Source organism: Phialemonium atrogriseum (assembly GCF_030411735.1).
Source record: "Phialemonium atrogriseum strain 8032-3 unplaced genomic scaffold QBC33scaffold_20, whole genome shotgun sequence".
Lineage (NCBI taxonomy): Eukaryota > Fungi > Ascomycota > Sordariomycetes > Cephalothecales > Cephalothecaceae > Phialemonium > Phialemonium atrogriseum.
In genome coordinates, this window is record NW_026848157.1 from 342,194 (window position 1) to 355,011 (window position 12,818).

A 12,818-nucleotide genomic window follows, 5' to 3' on the forward strand; every position below is an offset into this window, starting at 1 on the left:
CCGACCCGGGGCCCACCCTGCGACGGGTGTTGTCATCGCCTGATCGGGGGCCCACGGTGTGGGGGGCGCTCCCATAATGCATGTTTAACACCCCCGGACGGGCAACCCCCCCCCCCCCCCCCGACTGCCCGGATCACGACCACTACGCCACATGGTCGCTCGTCGTCCTGTGCCGCTGGGCCTACGCCTGGGTGGAAGCTGAGAAGCCCGACAAACCTGGTCGCTTCGCGGCCGCCGTTGTTGTCACCGCTGGGGTCCACATTACCTACCGGAGCTCTCCTACCGTGGCTCCACGCTGAAGGATATCTCAATTTCTCAGCGGCTTTGACATACCTTACCAGGAGGGCTTGTAGAATAGAGAGAGGCCTTCTTCCTACTTGAGTACAGCGGGATGACATGAAATATAACCATAGACAACAAGGGAAGGGCGTGCAAGACAGTGGCACTGGCAATAACCTTACTCCCTGGCAGGACGCTAGGCAATGGGAAGTCTAGCAGAATCTTAAGCATTAACAGGAGTTTTAAGGCAGGGTGCTGGGGTAATGAACGTTTATGACAAAGTTGCACATGTTCTGGACAAAGTTTAGGAGATGGCTTGGCTAGAACCAGGTGTCATCAGTCCAAAGTAGTTTGCTTTCTGGAGGGGCCAAGCACCAGTGTAGGCTCGCCTTACGCAACAGGTAGGCCCTTCTTAGCTGTGGCAAGGAGGATGAAGAGCAAGGCTGCGGTTGCAAAGGTTGCGGAGGAGGTCCAGTCGGTTCACAACGTCAAGGAGATTCACAACTCCACTTCTAGGGGGAGATGGACATCACTGGGGAGGTTGGAAGCTCCAAGGAAAACTGACATCTTCGCAATGCCATTACTCTTGGAACTGGACTAGAGTTGCTCTAGGTGGAGAATAATAACTGGAAAAAGGGACTGGATAAAGACCGGATTGGTTGCCGTGGATGCCTTCTTGCGAGGCAACCTGTGCCACCCTCGCCCCAGCTGCTCCCACGCAGGAACGATCTCTCTGTAAGGACGCTAGACATTCGACGATTAAAATGTAACCTCCCTTGGGCGCAGAGAGTTGGACCCGAGAAGCGCCCGACTTTGACAGAGCCCACAGAAACGCAGCCATCACCGGCAGGAAATCCCGGAGGCAGTGGGCCAATGAAGACAACACAACAGAACAAAGAAGACGACATGCCCAAGGGGGAGCCACGTTCCTAGGATCCAGGTAGCCCGCTAAGTCCATGTCCAGAGTCCCGGGTCAGTCCAGCTGCCATGGCCCATCCAGGTCAAGGTCCAACCTAGGTCCAGGAAGACCAAAAAGGATCCAGGATGGTCTGGGTGGTCTGGGTGGCGTTGCTTTCTCTGTAGGCTCACTAGGGAAATGAAAAGAAAATTACGAGTTAGGTACTAAAAGAACCCCTCCTACGTCTGGCATTGACAGATGTCAAGCGTTTACAAACATAGCACAGTTGTGGTTGCATTTAGTCAATCGCACTCCCTCTCAGCCTCTTCCATTACAAAGCCAATTGGCAATTTGAGGATGAAGTGAACTGAGGTAAAAATAAACACATTAAGGCAAGAAGAAAAGAGACTTGACAGGCAGTAGAGGCATTAAGCATAGGCAATAACAATAGGCAGAAATATAAAGTTGTAGGCAGGCAGTATAGACAGGCAGTGTGGGCAGGCAGTGTGGGCAGGCAGTGTGGGCAGGCAGTGTGGGCAAGCAGTGTGGGCAGGCAGTGGGTGGGCATGTAGTGTGGGCAGGCAGTGTTGGCAAGCAGTGTGGGCAGGCAGTGTGTGGGCATGTAGTGTGGTTAGGCAGAGTAGGCAGGTAGTGTGGGTAGGCAGTGTGGGCAAGCAGTGTGGGCAGGCAGTGTGTGGGCATGTAGTGTGGGTAGGCAGAGTAGGCAGGTAGTGTGGGTAGGCAGCGTAGGTAAGCAGTATACAAAGGCGCATTCTCGATATTTCGACAGGCATCTGCCCATCCAGAGGCGCAGCAGGTCGGTAGAGACCATAGGCGAGGACTTCCAGCCGAACAGAACCAGCTTCTCATCTCGGACAGTAGCATGGCCCTGGAATATGGCCTCCAGCCCAGTTGGGTTTTCTGGGTCAAAGGCCAAAATGTGGTGACAAGAGTTGTAGGCTTCTGAGGAGGAGATTCCAGGTCTCATCGGAGTCGTAAGACCCGCAGGTGGAACGACAGCTCCTCGGGCTTTGCGCAAGTCATAGCCTCGAGCACCCGCGGATGCAATCTGGAGCTGTCGGTCAGCTGGAAATCGCTGAAAATGGTGTCCAGCTCAGCCGAGCAGCTCATTTCTGGAGCAAGCTGACCCGGCTCCTCTGGGTTGACGTCGTGAAACATCTGAGAAACGTAGTCGCAGAGTGGACAAGAGATGGCCGATTGTAGGATTCTCTCCATCGAGCCCAGCTCCCATGTCTGGTCACTGAGCCTTTTTTCCGGCTCGCGCTTGAATGGGCGCCCAGAGACTTCGTGGTCGCAGCTGGCCCACGGTCGGGACGCGAAGATAATCCCACTCGATGCTTGAACAGAAGGCGCACAAATGGACGCCGCCTGTCTGCGCGTCTCCGGCGGCGACATCGGTCATTGCCGGTTGCCGATCCTCCATGTGCCCCCGTCGTGATGAAGCACACAAATGAATAGCTAAGTAATCGTTTTGCGCGCTAAGTTGGCTGCTGTTGTGGGCTAACGTGTGCATGTATTAGAAAGGCAGCAAAGCTTAGGTCCTGACGGATCTGAAGGGGTCACCGTAGCAGCGATTAAAAGACTTGGCTCCATTGAGCTGCCTAAACCGCTGCGTTGGGCATTTATAAGCGGGCCGCCGCACCATTTTTTAGATGCTCAAACATCCCTCATTCGTTCTGGTTCGCTTTGCCGTCTGCTCTCAATTCTATCCTTTCCAAAGTCTACTTAATCTCTCCACCCGAGCAATAATCATGGAGGACCTCGTCATCACACCTTCTCAGAAGGCGCAGCTACACGAGGTAGCCGATCTCATGCTCGAAATCTACCGCACCCTCGCACGCATGCGCTACCTCGACCCGTCGTGGATCCGCGAGGGGCCGCACGACATCAGTGTTCTTCTGCCCATGTATCATTCCCACGGCCTGGATGCCACGGTCATCTACCTGTATGGCATCCTCCCTTACGTTGACACGGGCGGCGCCGAGAACGTGGACTTTTTTCAAGGCGGTGAGTTTGCGGACTTCCGCCTGGATGAAAGTGTGGAGCGGGGCCGGGATCCGTTCTATGAAGGTGAAGACGAGGTGGCTCTGCGCCCGTGGATGACGCCTTTGTCGTTGCTGGGCAATCACCAAAGCGTCATTATCTACGATGCGAAGAAACATTGCATTGGGATTTTTGATCAAGAGTCTGGCGGAAGCACTGATCACAATCTGTGGGCTGTCGTGCAAGAGACGAGTGAGGGTGGGGAAGGGGCAGGGGAGGAGAAAGAAGAGGCAGGGGAAGATGGCGAGAATAGTCAGGACGAGGAGGAGGGCGAGGACGAGGAAGATGAGGACGAGGACGGGGATGAGGATGAGGATGAGGACATGAAGGAGGACGAGGACGAAGAAGATGGCGAAGGACCCTATGATGAGATGGACAGCCGGCCGGCCGCTAACGTCCTGCGCGACATCATCCGGTGGTACCATGAACTCATCGAGACCCCGGGAGGCGGCCAGCATTCCGGGGGCGAGTGGGATGCAGAGCTGGTCAAGCCTCTGTACCGCAAACACGGCTGGCCCCATGACAACTTCGATGGCGACGCTTTCCTCGTGGACCAGGCACGTGCAGCGGCTGCCGCCTCGGCCAAGTGGTCCGCCGAGGAACCGCTTCATGAGGTGGCCAAGTACAGAGGATGGCTCGAAGACGACGACAGTCCGGCCATGCGACAGCGGAGGGACAGGCTGGGGGCAGCGCAAACGGTCGACGAAGAGTGGGTTGCGCGATGGGAGTTGTGGCAGGCGGAGCAGAGGAATCGACATGTCCGGAAGAAACTCCACGAGGCAGAAGAAGTCAGGGACCGCGAATGTCCCAATGGACAATGCCAAAAGCCTGAAGATCTTCCGCTGTGGGAATTGAGGCAGCTGCGAATAAACTCCTGGGAGAAACAGCGGACGCTGGAAGCAACGCAACAAGAGGCAGCCAAAGAGACGGAGACTGGCGAGCCAGAGGGCGTACCAGGGATCCAGCTCAGGCTTCGTCACGCAGAGAAGCAAGCGGCAACTTATCATAAGGCGTATGAGGCATCCCGGATTAACGCCGAGCGCCTCTGTCCAGGCCGGCAGCCCTTCACCCTTGGCCTTGGTGTCGAGACCTCGGGATTAGATCTCGAAGAGAGGATGGCGAATCTAACTAGCTACATTGAGGACTCGCAGTCCCAGGCCGCGGCAATCCAGGATTGGATGGCCCAGCTGCCTGCTGATGGCACTGCCGATCAAGCAAGAAAACTGGCCCAAGAGGCTGTTAATAAGAAGGAGCAGTATATCGAAACTTGCATGGAACAGTGCCGTGGAGTGGCTCTATCGTTGGAGAAAGGGGTATGATTAGGAAGACGACGGGAGAACACCTACATCGGATACATAGTCTCGCGGTTCCTTATATGAAACAGGTAGTTGTGGCCAAGTTTCGGGAAGAGTGGAGGGCCGGCGTAGCGTGCCTTAAAGTTGGGCTACGCCAGGCCACCGAGACCTCGAGATTGTCACCAACCCCTCTGATGGATTCATTCAACTACGTATGGCATGCACCTCAACAAGATTATTACCAAGCAATGTAAGAACTAAGGCAGCAAGACAATGAGTGAGTTGGACTGGGTATGAATTAACTAATTCGTGATTAAATCGGTAGGTGGAATGCAGAAGATGAGTAAAGCAAACTCCAGCAACCCGCAATATGAGTGGTCAAGACCAGCAAGACGAGGATAACTACATTAAAGAAAGCGTCAGTTGACACAAGAGAGAGAAAGGTAGTAGATAGTGAGACTACTAGATTAGAAAGGCTTATGGAGAAGGAAACAGTCAAATCGCAAAAACACTCTGGATTATTTCTTCGTCGCATCGACAAGTTTCTGTACCAGTTCGCCAACTTCATCATTAGTAAGCACCTCCGTCGACCTCCTAAACCCCTCCAAGTAAGGAAGCCTTTCCTCGTCTTGGCAAAAGTCAGTCAAAGAGCATCGACAACCCCGACAGCATGAAGACACTCACAGAACATAACCTCCACCCACTTCGTCCTTGCGTGACCCTCGGTGCCGCGTCCAAACACGCGCATGTAGAGCGCCGTCTCGGCGAAGCTGAAGAACTCCTCCGTGTCTGTGAGGTTGAACGCCGGGTTGGCCTTCTTGGCGGCGGCGACGCGCGCCGAGCGGGCCGCGGCCGCGTCCGAGATGGAGATGGTGTCGCGGCCGAAGTGCGCCGCCGTGGTGCGGAAGATGGTCGTGTTGAAGCTGTGGTTGTCGCCCGAGTGGGTGTCGTCGCGGCTCAAGCTGCCGTCGTGCTCTAGTACTGAGAGGCGGAAATGCGTTAGCTGGAGGGCGGAAAGTAGGGCTGGAACACGTAGGTACCTCCATGTTCGTCGAGATCATCCAGATTCAAGGTGTTGGGGTTGCCGGTCGTGGATGTTGTTACCGCAAGCTTTGCGACGGGCAGGCTTACGCCGGGGCTGAGGTTGAGAGCTTCGTGAAACGCATTTACAAGGTCGTCGGTCGAAATGTTGAGCCCATTCCGAGGGAGGAAGCCGTGGTTTGCGAGGGAGTTGATCATGGGGCACGGACTGCGTCCTGGGCACGAGAAGGTTGGATAAGCAGGTTGCTCTTCAGTGATTGCGTTAGATGCTGCGGGCTCTCTTACGGTCAAGAATAGTTGGTGGCTGCCAGAGGCGCAAGTGCTCGCAGGTTGCAGAGACCGCGACCGTGAAGGTTAGCGTGGCAAGAGCGTTGAGATGCATAGCCCCGGGGGTGAAGATATGGTCCGGGGGGGGAGGGGAGGATTCGCTCGGCGAGACGAAAGGAGGAATAGGATAGAGTTGAGACATCCGGGGGTTATGACCTTGGACCGATACATGCAAGCCATTTATATCCTGTGTGTTTGACTGTGCCCTGCCGCCCTGCAGCAGATCGTTGGATCCATCGTGCGCCTTCAAAAGGCGGTCCCGCCCAACGACCGCTACTGCATCTCAAGTCCGGAGTATGGGGACGCGGGATGAGATTCCCGGTCAAATGCCTCTGTTTCTATTGGTGCAGAGGCGGATCTGACATCGCGGGGCGTCTTGGCGCAGCGTTCTAATTTCTTTTTCAGAACCCGGATATAACAGCTCCAACAGCATTCAAGGGATATGTGACCGAGGATCCAGCTGACTTTGGCTTCGCTTGGGCAATCCTATCACACTGCTGTCCTGACACACTTGTCAGTTGGGACGGTGAGGATGTATGCGTCCTCACTAATATGTAAACTTCGTCTTGCGTGCTGTATAGTTGAAAGCGGTCGTGTCGCCTACTGCATAGTGGTAAAGAGGGAATACCCTTATCCTCGGATCGTCCCGAGTTGAAGGATCGGGCCAGATCATCTAGAGACAGATCCCGGATAGCTGCTGGGATGGTCAAGTTCAGGGGCGCGTTGCCTCCCGTCTAATTACGTAGTTGTAGTGGGCCTCGTAGTGTACGAGATCGCAAGGTTACACCCGCCGTCACATTGGCAAAAATAAGTAAAATGGAGTGTAAGTCACTCTCCGTAGCCCCCTTCCTCCTCAAGGTACCTATGCTAGAGACAGCATCGATGCGCAGTGCTGAGTCGGAGCGATTTCGGCCGCGCCACAAAATGGTGACGCTAGCCTTGACTTGGAAATTATATGGCGTTTAGAGATCCACCATCACGAAGATCTCGCCGATCCTTGACGCCGATCCTTGGCGGGAAAAGTGCGAAAAAAGGGCTCTATTCTGAAGATTAAATTGGCTCTTGCACTCCATGGTGATGGGAATGGCCGTGATGAGCGTGTTGGTTGGGAAGAGCCAACAGTCACAATACATTGGCGTCAGGGTCATGATGGCTACCTCCGCGCTGTGCGTTCCATTTCCGTGGATCTTGATGACAGCATTGTATTCCATGCAGCTTGGAAAACGGGTCCAGCGTGGCGGCCTCGTTCACGAACCTGCTGGCGACGCGGGCGATGGCTGGCCTGTCGTGCTCCGTTTTTAGCACCGCGGTGGGCGGCGCCATCGGTTATATCTACACGGTCGGGACCGCACCGCCGCCAGCCATCGCCATGCTCATCGGCGCTGCACTCTGCGGGACCGGCGTGGGGCCTATGGTTCCCGAGGAAGGAGATTTCTGAGAACTTTTTTTGTAGTCCTTTGGGTGCACATGCCGTGGGTGCCGTTCTCGACGGTTTTCTGTCGTCGGATTGTCATGGTAGAGTTGAATGGCCATCTCGGTGCATCGTTGGCACTCAACACCTTAAGAGCAGAACCGTGAACCTTGCCGTCGTGAGTATGTCAGTATACCCACGTATAGATTGGTGATATATGTACTTGGCAGGTCTCTCCACGGTCCCTAATCCGTCGCCTCGATCAAGTTGTTCGATGTCAGTTTAGCGCACGATCAGGCCTGTCACCAGCTCGATTCCATCTCTAAGCTGGGTGAATAGCTTGATATTGCCAGTTGCTGCCTGTTCACTGTCAGAAGCCGAAAAGGGTAAAGGGGCCCTCAGTTCAACAACTGGAGCTTAGATCCCTACCGCGGTGAGAAACAAGACAACACCCAAGTTGACGATGTAGATGACCTGGGTAGCCGAGGCAGAGGTCTTTTAAGAATATGGCCAAGTTCGGTCCTTTTCTTGTCCTTGGATCTGTGGACAGACCCGCCCTTGTCTGCGCATTGCTTCCTTTGCTCTTCGGCTGCGATCCGAATACCATTTCAGGTCGGCGTGTACGGTGCATCCGCCGCGGGCCGCCCTGTTCTCGATCCGATCCTTCTCTGGAAACTTGAGGTAATTATTGGCTTGTGTGCTCCAAGGTTTACAACCTAGTCAGCCCTGAGTCGTCAATTTGACTTCGGTCCTCAGCCTGATGGTATCTCCAAGAAAAGCCGTTCACGTGATTCATTCCAATACTTGCCCGCAGGTGCTGGCTTATTTTTCGGGCACGGGGCAGCCGTTGCGCCGCCAAAGTTGCACTTTTGGCGCTTCAGCTCAACCCACTATTGCTGCAGAATTCGGCTAGACACAAAAAAGAGGCGCGGAGGTCGTGACGGCATTCGCTGCCTCCCTTCAGCAAATGAGCCTGATTCCTTGGCGTGCAGCGGTGAGTGGGAGCTCCCCTCCATTGTAAATACTGGCGTATTCCCAATGCGCCCTTTCTCTCCAACTTGGACCACTTTTCTTTTTTTTTGGAAGTTTACACCCCGCTCTTGACAATGGTTGTTGCGATTTGGAACAAGTCTCTTCTCGCGGCTTTTCTAGTCGCTTCGCTCGGGGTCTACGGCCTGCTCCTACCGGCGGAGCAGACGTTTCCCGGGCGGCTGCCCCGCCTGGATCCGAGCCCCGCCCCGACGCTCGCCGCTGTGGCGATCCCCGAACTTTTTGGACGCGACAACAGCGAAACCTGCGCCTATCTCTGGGGATCCACGGGTATGACAATCCTCCACCATCTCGTTGTGTAATCTATAATTACGCATCCGTACTTGTAACCGAACACCCATTGCGCTAACCCGATCTGTGCGTGCGCTTCGTCTAGAGTATGGGATTTCTTGCGATGCTGGATATACCTGCAGCACCAACCCCACAGGGAGCGTGTTTCACTGCTGCACAACTGGGTCGGGCAGCTGCTTCATGCCGAGCGCATGCCTTGACTACACAGCCTACCAGAGCGGCCTCTGTAGCGGCATGGGCGCGTCGACGGCCTGCTGGTGAGATGGCCGCCTCCGTTTCATCAGTCATTTTGTTTATTCTTTTGACTCAGCACTGATCAGTCGTTATACTGCATAGCTCCGACAGCAACACCCCATATTGCACCGGAGTTATCCTAGTAGATAAACCCAGCGTGTCGTTGGTGGGTTGCTTCAGCACAAAGACCTACCTCCCCTTGTACGCCAACCCGACCGAACCCACCACAACCTCCCCGACCATAACACGCACGTCAATCACATCTCCAGAGTCAACGACACCCTCTCCCACTCCCACTCCCACTACCACGTCCACGCCCACGCCCACTCCCACACCCACTCAACCAACGAGCAAAAACAGCACCCCAGTCGGCGCCATCGTCGGAGGCACCATCGGCGGCGTCGCAGTCATCGCCATCATCGCGGGCCTGATAGCATGGATCATCATCAAGACCCGCAGAGGAGGAGGAGCGGGAGCCGACCAACCGGGCCAGGCCGCGCCGCCGACGCCGCTGCCGCCCATGACCGGAGGAGCACCTCCATACGGAGGACACGCGTCGTACATTGACCCGCGGGCCAGCGTGGCCGCCAAGTCGCCCCACGAGAGCGTGTATTACAGCTCGTCGGTGGGGAGTCCCGTGGCGGGTAGTGACCGGGGCAGCGTTGCGTTTGGGGGGTTTTATCCGCAGATGCAGGCGCAGCAGCAGGCGCAGCAGCAACCGGGCCCTCAGCCCGTTGTTGGCGCCGCGCAGCAGGGCCAGGTGTATGATTTCCCGCAGCACCGGCCGGGGCTGTACGCGTCCGAGATGTCGGGAGGTACTCTCTAGCCTGTTGGATGAGCGGGTTGGCAGTGGATGGGGGACGTGCCAGTGATTCGTTTCGGCGGAGTTTGAGGTGCAGTTCTAAGGATAGTACCGATGGGATACCCGTGCTTGGAAACATTTAAATCGCTTATTCTAGACTGGTCTTTGTGCCTCTAATAATATCAGATCTTATTGATATACATGGACATTCGGTTGAACCTGCTTTCTCTCAACCACATGTAAATGCGCCGCGCATAGTACCGCTTTGGAAATTATGCCTCTGATCCTGATATTAGCTCGAGTTTCTCTTGGGTGGAGTGCACAATGGGAAACTTACAATGTCGGTAATAGATGAATACATCCCGCCAACCAGCAGGACCACCCCAATGAAGAATATCGCTGCATTGAGCAGAGATATGAAAAGATTCTCCTTGGCATGCCACTTGCCCTCCCTAAGAAGCATGAACCACATCATAGAAGGGATATAGAAGGTGAAGCCCGAGATGAACAACGCCGCCATGATGGACAGCAGGTCCGAAAAGAGGGGAATGGCCTCCGCAATGATCCAGGCGACGATAATAATGGCAAGCAGCACGCCGAGCCAAGTCAACCACCCGGTCTTCGTGTTGATGAACCGGATGATGCTCTTCTTGAATATCCGCCCGTGGATATACCGTGCCAACACGGTGGTGTTGATCGACCCGGAAATGAAGATGACTGGCAATGCGACGCCAAAAGCCACCCGCGACATGGTATGGCCTGCCGAGAGAAGTGCCGGTGATTCCACATCCTGGCCCACGAAGGCGTAGATCAGGGCGCCGGTCAGGGTGTAAATGACGATCTCGATCATGCCAAGCGCGTAGATTGACTTGGTATAGTGCCGTGGCGTGTGCATCTCATCCATGAAGGAGAACTGGCACATTGCAAAGGTGTAGGCGAATGCAATATTGGAGACGGCGATGAAGGCCTCCGAGAAGTTGATGTTCTCTTTGGGCCATGCAGACCAGTTCACATTGGCCAGACCACCCGGTGCGCTGTTGGATTGTATCCCTGTGCCGATGATGGTGATCCCAATCGCGAGCAGGATGGAGACAAAGTCGACGTAGCCGAGGATGGCCATCTCGGTAAACGAAGGCGGGATGGCGAGGGCAAAGAGCAAGATTGCACTGACGACACCAAACACGATGCTGCAGACATTGCTCTCTGTGATGCTCTGGAAGGCAATCGTGCCCGTCAGGCAGTGCGAGGCAGTGAGGAACGTCAACAGGAGCACAAACATGGCCCCGAAAAGCTCGTACCCAAACCGACCCATCATCAGCATCCCGGCATCAGCATAGGTGGTCATGTGCGGGAACTTGAGCTTGACCTGGCCGACGATGTAGCTGGTGTAGATGGCGATCAAGCCGATTCCGATACAGAGGATGACACCGGCGACCATGCCCAGCGTGGCGAAGGAGGATGGGAGGCTCAGGCTGCCAAGGGCGATGGCCTCGACGATCATGACGACCGTGAGCCGTTTCCAGCCCAGGCGGTGGAAGTGGGCATGGCCAGCGGCTGCCTTCTGCTTCTCAAAGTCGGAGAGTTCTGCCCCGACGATGGTCCCGACGACGCCCTCCTCGGGCGACGAAGAGGTATGACCAATATCATCGTGGGAAGCGGCCTTCTTCTGGTCTGAGTCGTACGTTGGCAACTCGGCGATGATGTCGTTATGGCCCATGTTGAAGGGGGTTACCTGCTGAGGCAGGAAGGTGGACCGACTGGCAGAGAAACGAAAGACGGATACGGAAAAGAAGGAAGAAACAAGAAAGAAGAAACAAGCAAAAAGAGGCGAATTCTACGCCGCGATTCACACAAATGACAGACCGCGATCGCTTGGCAAGATGGGAAGCCGAGAAGAGCAAGTCTGAACAAACGAGGAAAATCTGGGGAAAAAGAGCGCCTTGATTCAAGAGTTTATGAGTTTTAGGCTACACCACAGCAGACTAAAGGTAAACCTGTTACGATCCATAATTCAATAATATGGAGCCACCGAGGCTAAGCGGCGTCGTCGCCTCATTTTCGTCGCCTCCGTCTCGACCATGTGGGGACGAGTACGTAAAAAATAGCTCTAGAGGCAGGCAAATCTGGGGTACCGATTCCGTAGACCCGCTTATCCGCGAGCAGCGTCTGACGGACTCTGGGGAAGATAATGACGGGTTTGGACTTGTCTTTCATAAACTGTCTCCCATCGCCATACATCGTTTCATACAAATCTGAAGACGTTGAGGGGTTTTTTCCGTTCCTCCTCCCCTGGCTATCAGCCTCATTAGTCTCCGGCAGTTTGGCCACTAGCGCCGGGAAAGGGAAAATCTTTTCTGACTAGCAGGACGGCGAAGCCGATATCGGGATATTCCCCTTTGAAGCATAAAACGGTTTCTCTACCCTTGTCAGGAACCGCCGATGGGCCAATAGAATACGTACGATTTGTGGGCTGATCGGAAGTGTCCAATGAAAACAGGGTTATTCGCATTCAAGTTGCAGGGGTTTGCTCATCAACTACCGGCTTCTCCGGCCACAGCGCGGCGGCTCTCTCTTAACCTGCCCATTTCCCATTTCCCCTGCGGAGCAAACGCATGTTGTTCTAGGCCTACCTACTACCAATGCAACCATCACCGCTGCAACTTCTCTCGCCCCACCTTGGCAATGCGAGCGCTAGCTGATCTCTTCACCGAGGCTGACGATGTATCCACAATTCTCAGCTTGTCGGGACATACCAAGGCAATAGAGGCATTCGTCAGCGTCTCCAGGTTTGTCGCTGTCAATGACTTATGTGGGGGCGAGGAGGGGGAATACGGGCCGTTAGGTGTAGTGTAGACCCCAGGTTGGAATTGCGGTTACCCCAGATCCGGGGCCGACGACGGTTCTAGACTGCTCGTTGTTGCCAGTCTGAGCACTGGGTGCCAATGCTGTCGAGGAGGGAAGCTCCTTGGCAACAATCATCTTTGATGTCCAGATGAACGAGGAAGCCTCTTGGGAGATATAACGTAGTTGTTCTTTAAGACGATCTTGTTGTCTTTGCAAGGAGACAACTTCGCGAAGGCGTCATCGAGGAAAGGAAGGTTTGTAATTTGGGTGATGTACAGTAGC

The 12,818-nt window shown here is 54.9% G+C and overlaps 5 protein-coding genes across 5 annotated transcripts; 3 read left to right on the top strand and 2 right to left on the bottom strand.

The window, feature by feature from the left end:
* The first annotated feature begins 2,882 nt into the window (after nt 1-2,882).
* QBC33DRAFT_593322 (uncharacterized protein) lies at nt 2,883-4,567 on the top strand. Its single transcript, XM_060431723.1, has one exon. It carries the CDS (start codon nt 2,950-2,952, stop codon nt 4,558-4,560), a length of 1,611 nt encoding a protein of 536 aa, XP_060281465.1. The 5' UTR covers nt 2,883-2,949; the 3' UTR covers nt 4,561-4,567.
* A 487-nt stretch (nt 4,568-5,054) lies between these two features.
* Nucleotides 5,055-6,046, bottom strand: QBC33DRAFT_561076 (Peroxidase, family 2-domain-containing protein; the record flags this gene model as incomplete). Its single annotated transcript, XM_060430106.1, has 4 exons — nt 5,055-5,164; nt 5,221-5,517; nt 5,577-5,792; nt 5,863-6,046. 4 exons carry the CDS (start codon nt 6,044-6,046, stop codon nt 5,055-5,057), a joined length of 807 nt encoding a protein of 268 aa, XP_060281466.1.
* Nucleotides 6,047-6,996: 950 nt separating this feature from the next.
* On the top strand, nt 6,997-7,364 carry QBC33DRAFT_593326 (uncharacterized protein; the record flags this gene model as incomplete). Its single annotated transcript, XM_060431724.1, has 2 exons — nt 6,997-7,070; nt 7,138-7,364. 2 exons carry the CDS (start codon nt 6,997-6,999, stop codon nt 7,340-7,342), a joined length of 279 nt encoding a protein of 92 aa, XP_060281467.1. The 3' UTR covers nt 7,343-7,364.
* An 832-nt stretch (nt 7,365-8,196) lies between these two features.
* Nucleotides 8,197-9,851, top strand: QBC33DRAFT_544999 (uncharacterized protein). The gene is made up of 3 exons (XM_060428518.1): nt 8,197-8,635; nt 8,742-8,913; nt 8,993-9,851. Exons 1-3 carry the CDS (start codon nt 8,422-8,424, stop codon nt 9,714-9,716), a joined length of 1,110 nt encoding a protein of 369 aa, XP_060281468.1. The 5' UTR covers nt 8,197-8,421; the 3' UTR covers nt 9,717-9,851.
* QBC33DRAFT_175567 (transmembrane amino acid transporter protein-domain-containing protein) lies at nt 9,688-11,560 on the bottom strand. Its single transcript, XM_060422388.1, has 2 exons — nt 10,030-11,560; nt 9,688-9,972 (listed from the first exon to the last, which is right to left on the bottom strand). Exons 1-2 carry the CDS (start codon nt 11,407-11,409, stop codon nt 9,922-9,924), a joined length of 1,431 nt encoding a protein of 476 aa, XP_060281469.1. The 5' UTR covers nt 11,410-11,560; the 3' UTR covers nt 9,688-9,921.
* Between the last annotated feature and the right edge of the window lie 1,258 nt (nt 11,561-12,818).

Coding starts and splice junctions, on each gene's coding strand:
- QBC33DRAFT_593322 (XM_060431723.1), top strand. CDS start 2,950: ATGGAGGACCTCGTCATCACACCTTCTCAGAAGGCGCAGCTACACGAG.
- QBC33DRAFT_544999 (XM_060428518.1), top strand. CDS start 8,422: ATGGTTGTTGCGATTTGGAACAAGTCTCTTCTCGCGGCTTTTCTAGTC. Junction 8,636..8,741: donor CTATCTCTGGGGATCCACGG/GTATGACAATCC, acceptor CGCTTCGTCTAG/AGTATGGGATTTCTTGCGAT. Junction 8,914..8,992: donor GGCGCGTCGACGGCCTGCTG/GTGAGATGGCCG, acceptor TATACTGCATAG/CTCCGACAGCAACACCCCAT.
- QBC33DRAFT_175567 (XM_060422388.1), bottom strand. CDS start 11,409: ATGGGCCATAACGACATCATCGCCGAGTTGCCAACGTACGACTCAGAC. Junction 9,973..10,029: donor ATTCATCTATTACCGACATT/GTAAGTTTCCCA, acceptor TATCAGGATCAG/AGGCATAATTTCCAAAGCGG.